The 21,527-nt window shown below is 42.3% G+C and overlaps 1 protein-coding gene across 4 annotated transcripts in view; it reads left to right on the top strand.

Moving 5' to 3' along the window:
• The window catches only part of LOC143281759 (tubulin polyglutamylase TTLL5-like), a 62,135-nt gene that overhangs the window by 28,103 nt on the left and 12,505 nt on the right, over nt 1-21,527 (top strand). For 3 of the 4 annotated variants that reach the window (XM_076587039.1, XM_076587041.1, XM_076587042.1), the window contains 8 exons: nt 2,538-2,586; nt 4,817-4,922; nt 6,439-6,509; nt 8,786-9,139; nt 11,991-12,137; nt 15,618-15,751; nt 16,632-16,900; nt 19,559-19,720. In XM_076587039.1, coding sequence (XP_076443154.1) covers nt 2,538-2,586; nt 4,817-4,922; nt 6,439-6,509; nt 8,786-9,139; nt 11,991-12,137; nt 15,618-15,751; nt 16,632-16,900; nt 19,559-19,720 — 1,292 coding nt within the window. The remainder of the gene's footprint in view (nt 1-2,537; nt 2,587-4,816; nt 4,923-6,438; nt 6,510-8,785; nt 9,140-11,990; nt 12,138-15,617; nt 15,752-16,631; nt 16,901-19,558; nt 19,721-21,527) is intronic. The other variant, XM_076587040.1, reaches the window with a different exon arrangement.

Below are 21,527 nucleotides of genomic sequence, written 5' to 3'. Positions count from 1 at the left end.
CTTACTCTCACATTCTGTTTCTATGTCTCTGTCTCTGTCTCTAGTCGCGCTCTCTCTCTCTCTCTCTCTCTCTCTCTCCTCTCTCTCTCTCTCATTCTCTCTCTTTAAATGAAAATACCAATATTAAAAGCTGATAGACCATGCCTAAAGTCTGAATCCTTGAATACACAGTGTTTCAAGTTCTGAGTTCAGGCATAGAAAGTAAGGATAATTTCAGCTGGTTCCATTCATTTGAAATTATATTCCAACCTGAAAAAATATGTTATTTCGAACAAATGGCATTGTACAATACTTGCATAATTTAGACTAAGAACTCTTGGCTTTAATGCCAACAAAAAATGGTGTATAAGATAAGATAAGATAAGAATAACTTTATTATCTCCAACTGGAGAAATTTGGTCAGGTGCATTATCACAACATAGACAAGTAAACAACATGGGGACCATAACTGTAAAAGCCAACAACAGCCCCAACAAATATTACGAAGATACAAATGTAAAAAATATCACATACATCGTTTCATACATACATCCACACACTGCAGGTAATAACTAGTATTCTTAATGTAAAAACAGAAAGAATTAAGAAACATTATTTGAATATAATTATAAACATAGCCTACTATACTGCACATTGATTATAATAGACAGATAAGATAAGAATAAAGATGAATTGCGGAAAACCACAACCAGATAATTAGCACACACCCGCACCGCACCCCCCCGCCCACCCCCACCCCCACCCCACACACGCGGATAACTTGATTAAACAAGAGTAATAAACATATGTTCTCAAATAAAAGCATTTCACATATTCGCTTTTAAAAACATTGCAATTAATTATTACATCGTAATTATTAAACAGAAATATATTTAGAATATGGACGTTAGCATTAGACATATTCATTGTACATTCATCCTGCATATTGCACATTATTCTTCCTACATATTGCACATTCATTATAACCAATTGTCACGTTTTAAGCTCAGTAAACACACACACACACACACACACACACACACACACACACACACACACCCCACAACTAGAACAAGGTACAGCCTATCATGCACGGACTTTCACACGTCTCACATGAGAGTGCGCGCTCGCACACACACACACACACAGTTCTCAAGAATTTAAAAGGTGGATTGAACGTGGAATAAAAGTCTTCAGAGCTCTGGATTTCAACTTAAAAGTTCTGTAGCGTCGTCCTGATGGCAATAGCTCATAATACTTTGCTAAAATATGGGTGTCGTCAGTTGCTATCTGCCTGCTTTTTTTAACCACTCGACTTTCATACAGCTCTTGCATACTAGCTTGTTTCACTCCCACAATTTTACTGCATACACTCATGACATCGTTCAAAACACGCTTACTCCTCATTCCCAAACTTCCATACCAGCACATAAATGAAACTGTAAGCACAGACTCGATACAACATCGATAATAATTTTGAAGAATATTTGAATTTATACCAACATTTCTAAGCTTCTGTAAACAAAAAATTCTAGATTGACATTTCTTATGAATGGAATCAACATTTCTGTCAAAAGTCAGCTTATTGTCTAAGATGGTCCCTAAATATCTATATTCATTGACCCTCTCCACTGTTTGACCATCAATAACAAGGTCAGCTACAGGCAAGGGGTCTTTCCGAAAATCTGTTAACATTTCTTTTGTTTTCAATACGTTGAGATCCAGATAGTTTTTCTCACACCAGGAACAGAACTTTTTAATTTCACTGAAATAAATAGCATCAGAGTTGGACAGATCTTCAATTGCTGAATCATCAGAATATTTTATGACAGGAGTTTCCTCCGTGCCTCTGCAGTCATTTGTGTACAGTGTAAAAAGAACAGGGGACAGCACTGTACCTTGGGGTGCACATACGTCCACAGGTTGATGATGAAATTACATTTATGTTTGATTGTAAAGTGTACAGTGATTTCAGAAATAAATGTGTGATTTAAAAAAACAACAACAACAAAAATTTGCAAAAAGAAAAGATCTCTTTAGCAGCTTAACATCAGAAGGTCATGCGGTGATGACCATTGTTGGCATCTGTTTTATTGATAGATGAGTGAACAGTTATTGTGTGTTGGGTGGCCTGTTGTTTGCTACCATTTCTCTTCTTTGTGTTCACCATATTCATTCATTTATTCTGATGTTTTGTTACGCAATGAAAATGTGTTTACGCATTCAGCCATGGTAGAAGGGACTCATGGCCAATGACATTATAATGTCAAAGCGTCTCTCTCTCTCTCTCTCTGTCTCTGTCTGTCTGTCTGTCTGTCTGTCTCTTCAAATGAAAATCCCATGATTAAAACTTGACACTGCTTCACAAGTCAGAAGGACTTACTGGAAGGAGCAGAATATCTATGCTCTCTCTCTCTCTCTCTCTCTCTCTGTATATATATATATGTGTGTGTGTGTGTGTGTGTGCATATTTATTTATTTGAAGAGGGAAAAAATGCATTTAACCATTATTTAACTTAATTAACTCAGTTGACCATTATTTTGCCTAATTCTTTCAGAAATGGCTATCTGCAAGTGATGGGGACAGGACGGAGACTGAATACAGATGTAAGTTTTCATTTATTTTGTTATTTATTCATGTACAAACATATATATAGAGATATCTATATGTATTGTTATACATATAGATGTATAAAGTTATCATAACTCATTCAAATATTTTTATATTTGTAGCCAGTCATACATTATTTGTTCATCCTTTCATTCATATAATGAAGTCGTGTTTGATTTTTAATGGCTTTGTTTATGTACATACCTATCTACTTTGAAGACCAAGATAATGACATGTTGATATTTAACTCATTCTTCCCCCAATTGCAATGTTTTTAAAAAGGGAATATGTGAAATGCTTTTATTTGAGAACATATGTTTATTACTCTTGTTTAATCAAGTAATCCGCGTGGGGGGGGGGGGGTGCAGGTGTGTGCTGATTATCTGGTTGTGGTTTTCCGCAATTCATCTTTATTCTTATCTTATCTGTCTATTATAATCAATGTGCAGTATAGTAGGCTATGTTTATAATTATATTCAAATAATGTTTCCTAATTCTTTCTGTTTTTACATTAAGAATACTAGTTATTACCTGCAGTGTGTGGATGCATGTATGAAATGATGTATGTGATATTTTTTACATTTGTATCTTCATAATATTCGTAAAAGCTGTTGTTGACTTTTACAGTTATGGTCCCCATGTTGTTTACTTGTCTATGTTGTGATAATGCACCTGACCAAATTTCTCCAGTTGGAGATAATAAAGTTATTCTTATCTTATCCTCTTATCTCATCTCGTCTTATCTTATCTTATCTTAGCCACTTGCCTGTTACCACTCCCCGGGACCAGCACTACTTGAGATCAATGCAGTGAACGAAGCAAAACAAAACAAAACAAAACAAATTTCTATTTCACGAGGGTAGTGGAGTAAGCACAGCTGTTTTTGTTTTTTTTACATCCAGCCCTCAAGGGCAAAAACAAAAGAAAAGCAAAGGAAAAAATAAAGAAGAAAAAAAAAGACATGGCAAAACACACACACAAACACACACACACACACACACACACACACAACACACACACATGAAAATAAAACGTATAAATGAAAGTATGTACATAATTTAACTAAGTATGATACAACGACACATATTATCAGTGAAAAGATCAAATCATTATAAAATAAAATGATAATTAGATTTTTTTAAAAAAAAAAGAAGAAGATGAAAAAGAAAATGATAACAGGGAGAAGGAGAGACCGAGTGACAGACACCGATAGTTGGAACATGGGAAGTGAATTCATAGCAAATATCATATTCTATAAATTAACAAACAGTGAGGCCAGGAGATGAAATGATTAACAAATAGTAAAGAGTGGTAACTCTCTGGATTGAGAAGGTACACAACTTGAAGTCAGTGCTGCTTACGCTACCGATTCAGCTAGCACACAGGTAAATAAAAGGTACATTGGATCTTCTTCTTCTTCTTCTTCTGCGTTCACTCGTATGCAAACGAGTGGGCTTTTACGTGTATGACCGTTTTTACCCCGCCATGTAGGCAGCCATACTCCGTTTTCGGGGGTGTGCATGCTGGGTATGTTCTTGTTTCCATAACCCACCGAACGCTGACATGGATTACAGGATCTTTAACATTCGTATCTGATCTTCTGTTTGCATATACACACGAAGGGGGTTCAGGCACTAGCAGGTCTGCACATATGTTGACCTGGGAGATCGTAAAAATCTCCACCCTTTACCCACCAGGCGCCGTCACCGTGATTCAAACCTGGGACCCTCAGATTGACAGTCCAACGCTTTAACCACTCGGCTATTGCGCCCGTCGGTACATTGGAACAAACCCAGACACTTTTTTGAGGAAGCCTGATTGCCCGAACAAGTTAGATATTCCTGTGTCCAGCTGGAAGATATGACTGCATTCAACAATAGAGAACTGATCAATCAAGAGAAGGATAGAAATGCGAGGGGGAAAAAAAAAATTAGCTGCTTAGATGCACAGGTTGCAGGAATGAAAACTGACTGTCCGGAAAAGAAGGTGTTGCATAGGCATGCGGAAGGGAGGTAATATACTAAGGGATGTCACTATCTGCAGCTACGTTCAGTTTCTCTGCCAGAGCGGAATGCTATTTTATGCAAAACAGGAATCAGACCCCGTCTGCAGTGTGCACCAGTGGTTCACGATAAAAATTGTTGTTAACCATAATTTTAGGATTTTTTTTTTCTCCTTTTGCAGTGTTTGTTCCTCTCAAAGGCATTGGTTTCTGTGTTGGAACAGAAGACGGTGGAGTCCTACACTCTGGCCATGAACAGATCCATGCAGTATGAACGTAAGCTGGGCACCAGGACGTCCAAACGTCGAAGGAAATTCTCTCGACAGAAAGGTAAGTTGCACGTCACAACAGGAGTGTTTGTAGTTTTCTTCACTTCAGTATACTTCTTCCTTCATCTTCGTCCATGGGCTGCATCTCCCATGTTCACTTGCATGTATACACGAGTGTGCTTTTATATGAATGGCCGTTTTCACCCCAGCCATGTAGGCAGTCATTCTCCATTGTCGGGGAGAGGGGCTGGGGTGGGGGGTGCAAGCTGGGAATATTCTCGTTTCTATAGCTGCTGAATGCTTACATGAAATACAGGGTTTTAAATGTGCAAATTTGATCTTTCGCTGGTGTATATACACACAATAGGGGTACAGGCAGTCTGAATACCTACTGACCTAGGAGACTGGAAAAACCTCCACCCTCTACCCACCAGGCACCATGACCAGGATTTGAACCCAGGACCCTCAGATTAAAGTCTCATGTTTAAATCACTCGGCTGTTGTGCCCATCACTTCAACATACTGATAACATGATAACATATGAATGCATGGGTGGGAGTGTCTTCATTTTACACAGATTTTATATTTGGCTTATTGAATTTTTTTTGGTTTCAACTTTGTTTCAGTATTAAGACACAAACTTGAGTTAAACAGCCCCTGGACCAAGGCCATAAACTTTTCAGTATTACAAAAATCAGTCACTCCCACCCGTGTGAATGGCTGGATTGCAACAGTGGAGGAGACCGGAAGGTCAAAATTGAAAACACGTGGTTCACAAAAAGTTATGGAGCACATGGCAGCTGGCACAGTTTTCTTCTTGGTGGCACGGTGACATGATGCTGACTTGATTTTCCACAGACAGCAGTGTATGAAGCCAGAGTAATGAGCACCCTGACCTAATTTTCCACAGACAGCAGTGCATGAAGCCAACGTAATGAGCACCCTGACTCAATTTTCCACAGACAGCAGTGTATGAAGCCAGCGTAATGAGCACCCTGACTCAATTTTCCACAGACAGCAGTGTATGAAGCCAGCGTAATGAGCACCCTGACTCAATTTTCCACAGACAGCAGTGTATGAAGCCAACGTAATGAGCACCACTCATAACTAGAGGTTTCTTGTTGAGAATGAGAAACCACAGCTTATAAACCACTGAAGAATTGTACATTTTTGGGCTGAAACATTGATTTTTCAAACACATTTTCCAGTCTGTTTGTGGTGGACATGTGCCTGAAACAGCTGTGTGTGTGTGTGTGTTCAGTGAGTGGCCAGTGGTGGACTGTGAGCAGTTGATGTAATTGGAATCATCCCTGGTTTTTGTGGTCTGTTTTTTAACATTTGATAAAAACATACCTGCTTTCATGAAGTCATCCTTAACTTTTTTATGAAATTTTTAATAGAGTACACCCTTGTGGAAGCAGCATTGGTCTTTTTCTTTGTGGTCCTCACGCATTACTGGGTTGCTTGGGTTCAGAGGGGGCTGTGTGCAGCAGTGTTAATTTCTCAGAGTTGCTGTGTGCGTCTCTCTAGAGACTGGGAGGTGGCTTCATTGTAGCAAACTTGCTCTTCAATTCCAGACATCCGTGGGCGACTGGTGCAGGGAATGGGTGATGATCTGGAGGATGGCGAAGGTGAAGAAGATTATCAGGTACATAATCATAATAGTAATAGTTATGATAATAATAATAATAATAATAATGTATTTATATAGCACTGGATCTTGTACAGAGACAAATCAAAGCACTCACACACCAGTCATTCACATGCAAGCACAGTTCTGATTTAGATGAATGAAAGATAAAACTTTCAAATACAACTTGATAGAAGATTGAAGAATGATAGAGAAACATGTAACTTGTACGTAGAATGATAGAGAAACTTAAGACCAGAAAGAGGAAGATGGGGTAGGGGAGGCTGCTGTTTTGGAATGAGGCAGTTTTTAAAGCCAGACTTGAAAGAGCTGAGTGCAGAGATTTGACAAAGCGAAAGAGGGAGTTCCTCCAAAGTGTAAGGTCCAGAGACAGAAAAAAAGCGGCAGACAGCTGTGAAGTGTTTGAATCTGGGAATGCAGAAACAGAGTGGATCTGAAGCTGATTGAAGGCAGCAAGACTGATGACAGGACAGCCACTTTCTGAAAGTCAGTGCTATCAATTCACAGGTTATTATTACTTGTGTTGTCACTCAGTTTGATACTTAGCACCCCAGTGGTGCGCTTGGTGCCCATAACGTAGGTGGATTGGTGGCTTTTGTGGTAATTCATCTAACCAGGAAGCAAGTGTTCACGGTGACAGGTTTGAGTCCTGTGTGCGTAGGGATTTTTACTCCCCCTTCCCTGCTAGATCTCGAGGTGGGGTCTGGGTGCTAGTCTTTAGGATGAGACAACAAACCTAAGGTTTCATGAACAGGATGCACTTTGCACACATAAAAGAACCAAGGGCAGCAAAGGAGTTGTTCATGACAAATTTTGATGGGAAATGTCCCATATGGATAGAAAAACAATTACACTTGCAGACAGAGAAAAAAAAAGAAGGAAAAAATGATGTTGCACTGCTTTTGCCATGGTACATACTTGAAAGAAAGAAAGAAAACTTGCATCAAATATTACTTTTATAACGATAGTAAAGAATGACAGCAATGTCCAGATTTTATCCCATCACTTTCAGCTCCCAATCAAGTAAAGACAGAAAGAAGTGCTCCAAAGGAAATGCTGCGGGGAAAAAGATCCCATTTTCTGGGTGGGATCAGATATGTATACTGCTGTCTGGTTTATGTTTTTCATTATTACTTCTTTACCTTCCATTCAAAAAAGATATAAAGAGAAAAGAGAAGGATAGAAAAAAAGCTTAAAAGTACTTTCTTTTGCATTCATTGGCTGCAAACTCCCATGCTCACTTTCACGTATGAGTGGGCCTTCACTTCTTCTTCTTCTTTTTCTGCGTTCGTGGGCTTCAACTCCCACGTTCACTCGTATATACGCGAGTGGGCTTTTTACGTGTATGACCGTTTTTACCCCGCCATGTAGGCAGCCATACTCCACTTTTGGGGTTGTGCATGCTGGGTATGTTCTTGTTTCCATAACCCACCGAACGCTGACATGGATTACAGGATCTTTAACGTGCGTATTTGATCTTATGCTTGTGTATACACACAAAGGGGGTTCAGGCACTGGCAGGTCTGCACATATGTTGACCTGGGAGATCGTAAAAATCTCCACCCTTTACCCACCAGGCGCCATCACCGTGATTCGAACCCAGGACCCTCAGATTGAAAGTCCAACGCTTTAACCATTCGGCTATGGCGAGTGGGCCTTCACATGTAAGACTGTTTTTACCCTGCCATGTGGGCAGCCACATTCCATTTCCAGGGGTGGGCATGCTGGATATGTTCTCTTTACAAAACCCACTGATTGCTGACATGGATTGTAGGATATTTAACATGCATATTTGATCTTATGCATGCATATACGCATGAAGAGGATTCAAGCACTTAACAGTTTTGCACATCAGTGAGATCAGAAAAATCTCCACCGTCTGCCTGCCAGGTGGGATTTGAATCCAGGACCCTCTGAAATTCCCAGCTCTCTAACCATTCGGCTGTACTGCACACAAGTCAAACTTTTGTATGCCTGTTATCATATATGATTGAGTGATTTATGTGTAACTTTGCTATTATATGCTCAAGTCTGTCTGTTTGTTTTTTAATTCTCTATTTTTTAATTCTCTGTCAAAAATTGTCAGAATAAAGCATGTAGAGGGCAAAGAACTTCAACTGATGTTTGTGCCTGCAACCAGGTGGTCATCAAAGAACATAAACTGATGTCTGTGTCTGCAAGGAGTTAAGCAGCAAAGAAGTGGAACTGATGTTTCTTCCTGCAAGGTGGTGTACAGCAAAGAAGTTAAACTTGATGTGTCTTCCCCCACACAGCAGGTAGACGGGAGGGGCAAGCACTACGAACAGGGAGGAGGAGACCGGAGACCCAGCCTCAGGGCAGGGGACAAAACTGTACGGGAGGTCAGGGTGGAGGCCTCTCACCCCCTCCCTCCATCCCTGACTCAAAACCCTGCGGCTGCCGCCTCCGCCCAGCTACTGCCGCCACCAGCACCCACTCCTCTGCCGAAGTACAATGTTGTGGAAGTGTTGATGAAGGGTGGGATGATGACAAAGGTGCAGGCACGGTCAGCCTTCGCCATGTACCTGCGACGGGTGAAGGAGAGGATGATGGCGGATGGGGGTGCCTCCATGGGGCAGGAAGAGGTGGACACCCTGAACGAACAGATGGTGGGTGTAATGGGTTGGGTGGGTAGGTGGTAGTGGGGGATAGGGGGTGGGGGGTGAGTTGAGAGTGTTGCAAGGGGTGCGTAGGGTGGGGCCACAGTGGGGCAGGAAGAGGTGGACACCCTGAACAAACAGATGGTGGGTTGGATGGGTGGTGGTGGGGGATGGGGTCTTGGGGGCAAGTTGAGGGGTGTTGTAAAAGGTGTGTGTGGTGGAGTGATGGGTGGGGAAGGTGTACGGTGAATGTGAGAATGAGTGTGTGTGTAGAGTGGTGCGAGTGTGTAGGGTGCATACAGGCGTGTGTGTAGGGTGGGTGGGTGTGAGTTTGTGTATGTGTGTGTAAGGTGGATGGGTGTGAGTTTGTGTATATGTGTGTAAGGTGGATGGGTGTGAGTTTGTGTATGTGTTTGTAAAGTGGATGGGTGTGAGTTCGTGTATGTGCGTGTGAAGTGGATGGGTGTCAGTTTGCATGTGTGTGTATGGTAGATGGTTGTGTTTGTGTGTGCTGTGCACAAAGGTGCCAAGTTGTGCGAGGTTGGATGGGCATATGCTTGCATGTTAGCTGTAAGTGTTTGTGCATGCTTGTGTGTGAGTGTTTGTGTGTGTGTACGCACGCTTTCTTGTGCGTATGTGTGAGTTGTAAGTTTGTTTGTACTCTAAAGCAGTGATGGAACATTTGTGTATTATTTATTGTATCCTCCCCAATCTGAAAGGGTCAGAAGAACTGAGTGTCTTTCACTGTTTGAATATCTGTGTGTGTGTGTGTCCAACAGTGAGGAGGGGGAGGATGTTTATAAAGGAACAGATCTGTCCATCTGGCCTTGTCATTTAAGTATTGTTTGTCACTGGATCAGTCTAGATGCTGTGATTTCCGGTGGAGGAATAGATAAGCAAGCAGTCATGTGAGTGAATAAATGAACAGAAATATCTTCTTTCGTTTTTTTAAACGTATGAGATGATATAATCATCAAATATCTGCTTTAAGCTTGTGCATCGTGGCTGTGAGCATGATTAAAAGCCTTTAGCATCTCTGTAGTTGTATAGAAACAGAAAAATGAATGAATGCAAACCAGTTTTGCAACATTGGTTCCGCATATTATGTATGTGTTCATGATGACTAGAAACCAGTTTCAAACATCAGTCTCATACATTGTATGTTCAAGATGACCAGAAACCAGTTTCTAGCGTCAGTCCTGTGTGTACTATGTGTGCAGGACCTTGTGTCAAGGTTCCTGAAGCAAGCGGCAGTAGTTTCTAGCGTCAGTCCTGTGCGCACATGAAGTGTTCATGATGACTAGAAACCAGTTTCTAGCATCAGTGCTGTGTGCATATGAAGTGTTCATGATGACTAGAAACCAGTTTCTAGCATCAGTGCTGTGTGCATATGAAGTGTTCATGATGACTAGAAACCAGTTTCTAGCATCAGTCCTGTGTGCACATGAAGTGTTCATGATGACTAGAAACCAGTTTCTAGCATCAGTGCTGTGTGCACATGAAGTGTTCATGATGGCTAGAAACCAGTTTCTAGCGTCAGTCCTGTGTGCACATGAAGTGTTCATGATGACTAGAAACCAGTTTCTAGCATCAGTGCTGTGTGCACATGAAGTGTTCATGATGACTAGAAACCAGTTTCTAGCATCAGTGCTGTGTGCACATCATGTGTTCCTGATCAATAGAATCCAGTTTCAGACATCTGTAGCATACATTGTGTGTTCCTGGTGACTAGAAACCAGTTTCTAGAATCAGTCCTGTGTGCACTGTGTGTGCAGTAATTTCTGGCGTCATTCATGTGTACACTTTGTGTGCAGTAGTTTCTGGCGTCATTCATGTGTACACGTTGTGTGCAGTAGTTTCTGGCACTTGTCCTGTGTACACTGTGGGTGTAGTAGTTTTTAGCATCAGTCCTGTGTACACTGTTTGTGCAGTTATTTCCATCATCAGTCCTGTGTACACTGTGTGTGCAGTAATTTCCATCATCATCCTGTGTGCACTGTGTGTGCAGTAATTTCCATCATCAGTCCTGTGTACACTGTGTGTGCAGTAATTTCCATCATCAGTCCTGTGTACAGTGTGTGTGCAGTAATTTCCACCATCAGTCCTGTGTACACTGTTTGTGCAGTTATTTCCATCATCAGTCCTGTGTACACTGTGTGTGCAGTAATTTCCATCATCATCCTGTGTGCACTGTGTGTGCAGTAATTTCCACCATCAGTCCTGTGTACACTGTGTGCAGTAATTTCCATCATCAATCCTGTGTACACTGTGTGTGCAGTAATTTCCATCATCATCCTGTGTGCACTGTGTGTGCAGTAATTTCCATCATCAGTCGTGTGTACACTGTGTGTGCAGTAATTTCCATCATCAGTCCTGTGGACACTGTGTGTGCAGTAATTTCCACCATCAGTCCTGTGTACACTGTGTGTGCAGTAATTTCCACCATCAGTCCTGTGTACACTGTGTGTGCAGTAATTTCCATCATCAGTCCTGTGTACACTGTGTGTGCAGTAATTTCCACCATCAGTCCTGTGTACACTGTGTGTGCAGTAATTTCCACCATCAGTCCTGTGTACACTGTGTGTGCAGTAATTTCCACCATCAGTCCTGTGGACACTGTGTGTGCAGTAATTTCCATCATCAGTCCTGTGGACACTGTGTGTGCAGTAATTTCCACCATCAGTCCTGTGTACGCTGTGTGTGCAGTAATTTCCACCATCAGTCCTGTGTACACTGTGTGTGCAGTAATTTCCACCATCAGTCCTGTGTACACTGTGTGTGCAGTAATTTCCACCATCAGTCCTGTGTACACTGTGTGCAGTAATTTCCACCATCAGTCCTGTGGACACTGTGTGTGCAGGACCTTGTGCTAAGGTTCCTGAAGCGAGCAGCAGTGAACCTGCAGCAGACGTTCCGGGTGGTGATCCCCAGCCGAAAGCTTACCCTAAGCGACCGGCGCCGGATCCTGGCCAAGCAGCTGGCCGACTTTGTCAACATCTACACCAGGGTGAGGGGACATGCTGTTCTTTTTTTGTTTTGTTGACTCACTTGTGTAAACAAAGTGAGTCTATGTTTTAACCCGGTGTTCGGTTGTCTGTGTGTGTGTGTCCATGTGTCTGTGTGTCCGTGGTAAACTTTAACATTGACATTTTCTTTGTGAATACTTTGTCAGTTGACACCAAATTTGGCGTAAAAATAGGAATAGTTCAGTTCTTTCCAGTCATCTTGTTTAAAACAATATTGCACCTCTGGGATGGGCACAAAAAAATTATTAAAAAAAGAAGCCTAATTATATGCAAACTGCATTTACGGTTATATTTATATTTTTTGTATTCTCTGAACTTGGCACTTTGATCTTATATTCTGACACAACAACAAGAGGAGTCATTATTATCATTTTTTGTTCAAACAGGAACTTCTTTTGCAAAGCATGGAATTTTTATTTATTTTGCAAATGTTTTGGTGCAGATAGTAAAAAAGGGAAATTACTCTGTAATTAATGCTAGGGGACTTAATTTATCACAAGTGAGTTTTGAAGGCCTTGCCTCTCTTGTTTGTTTTGTTGTTGTATTTTTGGCTGCCCCATCATCTGCACCATTTCAGTAGCATTACTCCCACTTGGCTCATTCCGAGTCCCCCACACACAGCCACTCCCGGGGTCATCTGTCGCAGTCCCAGTGCTGGCAGTGGAGGTGCTGTTCTCTGGACTGTGTGTCTTCATTGGTGAAGATATTCTCTGATGCCGGATGCATGTATAGTAGATTTGCTCAGAGTGGAAAGTTTAAACTTCATTTGTTATTATTTGGGTGCTCTCTCACCACCTTCCTCAGAAAAACTGATCACAGGAAGGTCTTGGGTTTTGTCTGGGTTGTGGAAAGGGTGTGTTTTGTTTTGTTTTTGTTCTTCTGTGTTCATGGGCAGCAACTTCCACATTCATTTATGTTTATGAGTGAACTTTAATGTGTACGACCATTTTTACACCACCATGTAGGTAGCCATTCTCCAATTTCAGGGTGTATATTCTGGGTGTGTTCTTTCTTTCATAACCAAGCTAATTATGACAAGGAATACAGGATCTTTAACATATGTGTTTGATCTTCAACATGACGGGCACATTAGCTGAGTGGTTAAAGCGTTGGACGTTTGAATCTCAGTAACAGCGCCTGGTGGGTAAATGATGGAGATTTTTCTGATCTCCCAGGTCAACAGATGTGCAGACCTGCTAGTGCCTGAACACCCTTCATGTGTATGTGCAAGCAAAAGATCAAATACACATGTTAAAGATCCTGTAATCCATGTCAGCGTTCAGTGGGTTATGGAAACAAGAACCTACCCACCATGCACACCCCAGAAAACGGAGTATGGCTGCCTACATGGCGAGGTAGAAATGGTCATACACGTAAAAGCCCACTCGTGTACATACGAGTGAACATGGGACCTCGGTTTATCATCGCAACTGAATGACCAGACGCTCATTTTGATTTTCCAGTCCTACTTTGGAGACAAAGGGCAAGAAGAGGAATCAACACCACCCTCACAGACACTGTGTTGGCATCAACACCACCCTCACAGACACTGTGTTGGCATCAACACCACCCTCACAGACACTGTGTTGGCATCAACACCACCCTCACAGACACTGTGTTGGCATCAACACCACCCTCACAGACACCGTGTTGGCATCAACACCACCTTCACAGACACCGTGTTGGCATCAACACCACCCTCACAGACACTGTGTTGGCATCAACACCACCCTCACAGACACTGTGTTGGCATCAGCACCACCCTCACAGACACTGTGTTGGCATCAACACCACCCTCACAGACACTGTGTTGGCATCAGCACCACCCTCACAGACACTGTTGGCATCAACACCACCCTTTGTGTTGGCATCAACAACACCATCCTCACAGACACTGTGTTGGCATCAACAACACCACCCTCACAGACACTGTGTTGACATCAACACCACCCTTTGTGTTGGCATCAACACCACCCTCACAGACACTGTGTTGGCATCAACAACACCCTCACAGACACTGTGTTGGCATCAACACCACCCTCACAGACACTGTGTTGGCAACAACACCACCCTCACAGACACTGTGTTGGCATCAACAACAACACCCTCACAGACACTGTGTTGACATCAACACCACCCTTTGTGTTGGCATCAACACCACCCTCACAGACACTGTGTTGGCATCAACAACACCCTCACAGACACTGTGTTGGCATCAACACCACCCTCACAGACACTGTGTTGGCATCAACAACACCACCCTCACAGACACTGTGTTGGCATCAACAACACCACCCTCACAGACACTGTGTTGGCATCAACAACACCCTCACAGACACTGTGTTGGCATCAACACCACCCTCACAGACACTGTGTTGGCATCAACACCACCCTCACAGACACTGTGTTGGCATCAACACCACCCTCACAGACACTGTGTTGACATCAACACCACCCTCACAGACACTGTGTTGGCATCAACACCACCCTCACAGACACTGTTGGCATCAACACCACCCTCACAGACACTGTTGGCATCAACACCACCCTCACAGACACTGTGTTGGCATCAACACCACCCTCACAGACATTGGCATCAACACCACCCTCACAGACACTGTGTTGGCATCAACACCACCCTCACAGACATTGGCATCAACACCACCCTCACAGACACTGTGTTGGCATCAACAACACCACCCTCACAGACACTGTGTTGGCATCAACACCACCCTCACAGACATTGGCATCAACACCACCCTCACAGACACTGTGTTGGCAACAACACCACCCTCACAGACACTGTGTTGGCATCAACACCACCCTCACAGACACTGTGTTGGCAACAACACCACCCTCACAGACACTGTGTTGGCATCAACACCACCCTCACAGACACTGTGTTGGCATCAACACCACCCTCACAGACACTGTGTTGGCATCAACACCACCCTCACAGACACTGTTGACATCAACACCACCCTCACAGACAGACACTGTGTTGACATCAACACCATCCTCACAGACACTGTGTTGGCATCAACACCACCCTCACAGACACTGTGTTGGCATCAACACCACCCTCACAGACACTGTGTTGACATCAACACCACCCTCACAGACACTGTGTTGACATCAACACCACCCTCACAGACACTGTGTTGACATCAACACCACCCTCACAGACACTGTGTTGGCATCAACACCACCCTCACAGACACTGTGTTGGCATCAACACCACCCTCACAGACACTGTGTTGACATCAACACCACCCTCACAGACACTGTGTTGGCATCAACACCACCCTCACAGACACTGTGTTGACATCAACACCACCCTCACAGACACTGTGTTGGCAGATGAGGGTCTTATCCATCCTGCCACCTTCCTCACACTTCACTCAAAGCAGCAGATCTGCAGTTTCACTGATGTGTGTGTGTGTGTGTGTGTGTGTGTGCAGGAGACAGAGCAGCTTAAGCACCTGCTGAAACTGACTGAAAAGTCTGGCAGCAGAAACCAGGGGTTGCAGAATGCTGCTGACGCTGAGATTGTTATGGACGAAGTTCGGTTCGACCAGTTCATCTGCATTGCCAGGTCAGAAGCTGATTTCGGTTTCTTTTCTCTCCTTTTTTTTTTTTTTTTTTTTTTTTTTTTTTTTTTAATGCATTTTATTGTTACAACTCTCCCTGTGTGCCCCAGCTGAGTCCGTATTTCTTTGTGCATGTGCAGTGAGTATTAGCACATGCATACGTTGCCTGTGTAGCATTTTGGGGTTTTTTGTCTTGTTTTGTTTGAAGTCTCAGCTTGTTTGATATACTGTGGTTAATGTACATGATTTTATGACAGTGAATGTGACCTTAACAAATGCACGCGTTGGGTTATTTCAGACAGGAATCAGACCCTTGTTGGTCACAGTTGATGAGTTAAGTAAAAACAATTTTGAGAAAAAGAATTTCTTTTCCTTTCCTGACACTTTCGATGGAAAGATTTTTGCCCCTTTCATCACAACACCACAATAAACTCATTGTCGAAAGTACAGTTAATGATTTGAAAATATGTCATTCCTTTACAGTAATCATCACAAAAAAAGTACTCTGAAGGTTAGTCTCCTGTCACATTTCATTGTAATTATCTGTTCTTTTTGGGAAAGAAAAAAAAAAATGCACAATAAAAAAAAAAGAAGTCATAGTTGAAAACTGGTGAACTGGAGCAGGTGCTGATCACATAGTCTTTGAACAGACCCACATGCATGCACATATTTACACATGCACAAAGAGTCCATAGCCCCTCACAATCCACACACACACACACACATACACATACACACACACACAGACACAAACACACACACACTACCCCCCACCCCCCACCCCCCACACTCCACACACACATACACATCCTACACACACATACACAGAGCGTTACTATCCTTATTTCTGTCCTCCTCCTCCTCCTCCTCCTCCTCCCCCTACAGTGAGAGTGAGCTGGAACAGATACTGACCACCTACACCAAGCTGAACAAGTCGTCCAGCATCTTCCTGGGCAGCTCCCTGTCCACCTCCTCCGCCCCCATGAAGCCCCCCCACAACCCTCCCCCCTCCCCCCAGGTCCAGCGCCTGGAGGTGATGCAGCAGCGCCAGCAGCGACAGCAGAGGGGGCCAGGGGAGGGTGGGGGGGACGGGGAACATCAGGCGACAATGTCGACGACAGCGGTGGTAGCACCACACCACAACACGCTGAGAGGTGGGTGGTGGCTGAGCGAGGAGAGAGCGTTTCTGTATTGTGTGGGTTTACCCAATCTTGGCATTTTCAATGTTGTTGTTGTTTTTTGTTTGTTGTGGGGTTTTTTGGAGGAGGGGGGGGTTCTTTGTTTCAGTATCAAGACATGTAGTTTTGCTAATTGTTGTCCACTGGACCACAGCTGTAGACTTTTCATTATCACCAAAAAAAACACAAAAAAAACCAGCCAGTCACTCTCCCACCTGGCCAGAGTTTTGGTGATGAAGTCTGTGTGCTGTTGGCATGTTCTTGCTGCATCATCACTTGGAGAGAATTTTGAGACACGTTTTCTTAAAGACACTGTTCTCTAATCATTTCTTTCTTCTGGTTGTTAAGTGGACAAAAGCTTCATTTGTAACTGTTAAAAAAAATAAATAAATAAATAAATAAACACACACCAAAAAACAGGGTATGTTTAAAGACCTTGCCTGGGTTGCATGGGTGATCTCAGCAATGCTGAGTTTACTTAACATTAAGAATTTTCCTTGGTATGTGTAGACTGAGGAAAGTTATCAATGCTAAGTGAACTCAGCACTACTAACATTGTGTATGGGAACAGAGCCCTGTATTTGGCCGAGATGATTGATAATGACACAAGTACTGACTTCACTTGCATTCTTTCACACGCAAAAAAAAAAAAAAAAAATGATAATAATAATAAATTGTTGCTTTCTGACAATATTTGTATATTTTAGACAACACTTCAATTCTTTATGATCTGTTTGGTTGTTGTTTTTTCTGTTGTTTTTTTGTTTTTGTTTTTTCTGTTTTTTTCCTATCATTGTGTTGTGCAAGCTTTTTGTCTTTTTTCTTTTTTGGTGTTTCTTTTTGACATGATAATTTCTTTTCATTCTAACTTTTGTTTTCATAGTTTCGTATGAAAGTTTAATCATGTGCTTTTTTTTCCCCCCCAATTCCTAATTCTCTCATATGATTTATTTCTTCTTTTTCTTTAAATAAGAAATGCATGAGTGAAATATTTCCTTGTCTTCTTCTCCTCTGTTCCTTTCTGTCTGCACTTTGAATAGTTTTGTTGGTTTGCCACGCAGACATCTATAGTTGAAATCTTGCAGAATGTACCCTGATTCCAACATTCACAATTTAGATCATAGGGTTTTAGGGGGGCCGGGTGGGGGGGGGGGGGGTTATTTGTTCTTTTAGTCTTCGACAGCTGCTGATGAGATGCTTGTCACTGAAGAGCTGTCACCTCACTGAGATAAGAAAGAGCTAACAGGTCAGGACATCAGTCACCATTCTTTGTTTGGACTTTGGGGGTTCTTTTTCTTTCGTTCAGCAAAATTGATTATACCATTGATAAGCGCACAAAAGTAGTGACTGCATGTCAGAATCAGGCTACACTGATCTTATTTCACCAACTTCAGTAGTGAAGGGGTTAACAGTCATTCAGAATGAAAACATGGCAAGATGTGCTAACAGTTGGATCAAAGAATGCTGGTGGCTTGTCTTGCCTTTTTCTTGGAACATTTCACCTCAGGAATTCTGCCAGTAATAATGTATATGCACATCTGTGATATCCCAAGCTACGTTACATTATTATGAAAAAGAAGGTTGCTGTCAGTTTAAGAGAATATTGTAGAAATGTCTGCTGAAGTTTACTTGACTTCTTTTCCATTGGTGTGCTGCAACTCCAACATTCTCTCGCACGTGCAGGTGTACTTTTACGTGCTTGTCTCGCTTTATAAGCAGCTGCTATTCATATTGAGGGGTGTGCATGCTGGGTATGTTCTTATTTCCATAACCCACAGTTTGTTGATATGGATTACAGGATCTTTAACATGCATATTTGATCTTCTGCATGTGTATATATACACAAAGGGGATTTGGGCATTACCATGTTTACACATCTGTTTACCTTGGAGACTGGAAAAAATCTCCTCCCTGAAAAATCCTACATCCCTTAGGATTACAAGATTTGTTCTTTTCATAGAGTCCTGCAATCAATTATAATTTCTTTAAGACTTTTTTGTTCTTGTTGTTTTCCTTTTCTTTTTTTTCTTTTTTTCTATTCTATTTTCATATATTTTCTTTAACATAGTTTTTGTGTAGATTCTGTTCTACTTGGAAAAAGTCATTCATTTTTTTTTCACAGAACTTAACCTGATATATTTAATTCACAAATTTGCAATTTAGATTTCCATGGACTTACTTGTTGTGTCAGTAAACTCTTGAACAGTTGTTTTTTTGTGTGTGTTTGACATTAGCATCTGAACAGACAATGTTTGTTCTGTCTTTGTACTGCACTCTTTTTGCCATGTTCTTTGTCCTGTCACGGTTTTCATGTTTGACATTAGCATTTATGTTTGACATTAGCATTCATGTTTGACATTAGCATTGAAGCAGTCATTCTTTGTTGTCACTCCTAACTCACTCTTTTGCTGCCTGTCTGTTCTCACAGTAGTAGAATCTAAGCAGTTGTCCTTGTTCTCACTATAACCTCTCTTTGTCACTGTACTCCTGCTACCTCTCTGCTCTCTCTCTGTCTCTCTCTCTCTCTCTCACAGTGGTTATGTCTATTAGCGGTCTGCATGGCGCATTCACCCATTCTTTTGACCCTGATTTGACTGCCAGTTTTTTTCTCTCTGTGGTTCACTAAAACGATAGAGCACAGCGCTTCCTGCCTGGATAGTCAGGTGGCAGGAAGCGTTGGGCTGCCCTTGAGGCCCAGCTCTGCTTCCTCACCTTCTGCCGCTGTTGGCGCGGTTGCCCCTGTCTGCTTCCAGAGACTGGGGCGCCCTCTTTCCGCCACTAACTACAAGCCCCAAGGTACTGCTGGAGTGGTTGTGTCTTTATTGTTGTTGGTTTTTTTGTTGTCTGGGTTTTTTGTGTGTTTTTTTTTTTTTTGTGGTTGGTTAGTGTGTGTGAGGGTTTGTGGGGGGTCTGGGGAGGTGTTAAGAGGTGAGTTAGTGCTGTGAGTTTGCGGTGTAGTGGTCGGATTGTTACTTATATAGAACAGTGTCTGTGTGATGGGTAGAGTTGGCAGGGAGAGGTGTGTGTGCTGAACAGTTGTGTGTGTGTGTGTGTGTGTTATAGCACAGTGTGTGTGTGGGAGAGTGGGGAGGGAGGAGTGTGTGTGTGTGTGTGTGTGTGTGTGTGTTTGTGTATATGTGTTATTTAAAACTGTGTGTGTTTGAATGTGTCTGTATATAGAACAGTGTCTGTGTGTGTGTGTGCGTGTACGTGTGTGTGTGTGTGTGATGTATATAGAACAGTGTGTGTGTGTGATGTATATAGAACAGTGTGTGTGTGTGTGTGTGTGTTATATACACAGAAGTATATGTGTGAGGGGTATGTATACAGAACAGAGTATATGTGTGTGTTCATTGTGCGTTTAGAATAGTTTGTGATTTATGTGTCCAGAACAACATGTGCATTGTGTGTATGGAACAGTGTGTATGTGTGATGTTTATATTGCATATGTGTACGTTGCGCCTTAGTATATCTCTGTATATGTGTTTGTTTGAGAGAAGGGGGGAGGGGTGCAAGTTTGAGATTCACATTTTTCTTTTCTGTTGATTACATTCTGCTTCCCTTGCATTTCTGATGGTGGCTGTTTCAGATTGCTTTTCACAATGTTCTCTTTCACTGTTTTACTTGCTTTTTTTTTTCATTTTCTATTGTTGTTCTTCAACTCATGTTTAAAGATCTGATGTCCTCTGTCCGATTTGTGGGGTTCGAATTCTTGTTTAAAACCTTCCATTGTCAGCTGTTAAGCCTTTGATTGTTGATGACAAACATACTCATCAGTCGGGGATCGTTATCTCATTGTGAGCAGTGTAGGGTTGCCTAAGTGATCTCAGCACAGTTGAGTTTGCTTAACGTGAAGATTTTTCCTAAGTCTCTGCTGATTCCATAGACTTCAGAAAATTCTGAACGCTGCACAATCTCTGAACTGCAAAGATCACTTGTACAACCCTGCCTTGTTGGGAGAAAACACAAGGGTAGGCAGCTGGTATTCCTAAACACTTTGTGTGTACCCAACCAGTGCAGCTGCACTGCAGTTTCTGTGGACCAGCTCTACAACTGCCAAGTGCACTGGTAAAGCTCTGCTTCATGTACAAAACACGCACAACGTCATCAAAAGCATGCTCAGTCCCATTGAAGACACTTTTTGAATAACAATCAAACAATGAAAAGGCCAGATAATGTAACTGAGAAAGCAGAAGTGAATGTCCCGCTGCAGTACAGGAATATCCATACTTAGCCCAGATCATGATTCACGGTACAAAGTGGTGACACAACTACTTCCAGATGGTAAAGCTACATTTTATCCATCCCTGCCCTCTCTGAACATCAGTTCATGCCTGTTTTCGCCAGTTTCATCACACCTGGGGTTCAACAGTCAAGGGGGGTGAAAAACAAACAAAGGAATGGAATGGCAGGAAATGGCTTGAGTGGCTGGTAGTGTAAAGTGCAGAGCAGTGCTTGTTTTTTTCTTTCTTTTTGACTCACTTGTGTAAACAAAGTGAGTCTATGTTTTAACCCGATGTTTGGTTGTCGGTGTGTTTGTGTCCGTGTGTCTGTGTGTCCGTGGTAAACTTTAACATTGACATTTTTCTCTGCAAATACTTTG

The sequence above is a fragment of the Babylonia areolata genome, chromosome 4 (assembly GCF_041734735.1).
Source record: "Babylonia areolata isolate BAREFJ2019XMU chromosome 4, ASM4173473v1, whole genome shotgun sequence".
NCBI lineage: Eukaryota > Metazoa > Mollusca > Gastropoda > Neogastropoda > Buccinidae > Babylonia > Babylonia areolata.
Note: the sequence above shows the minus strand (reverse complement) of the source record. Positions and strands in the feature narration are given on the sequence as shown.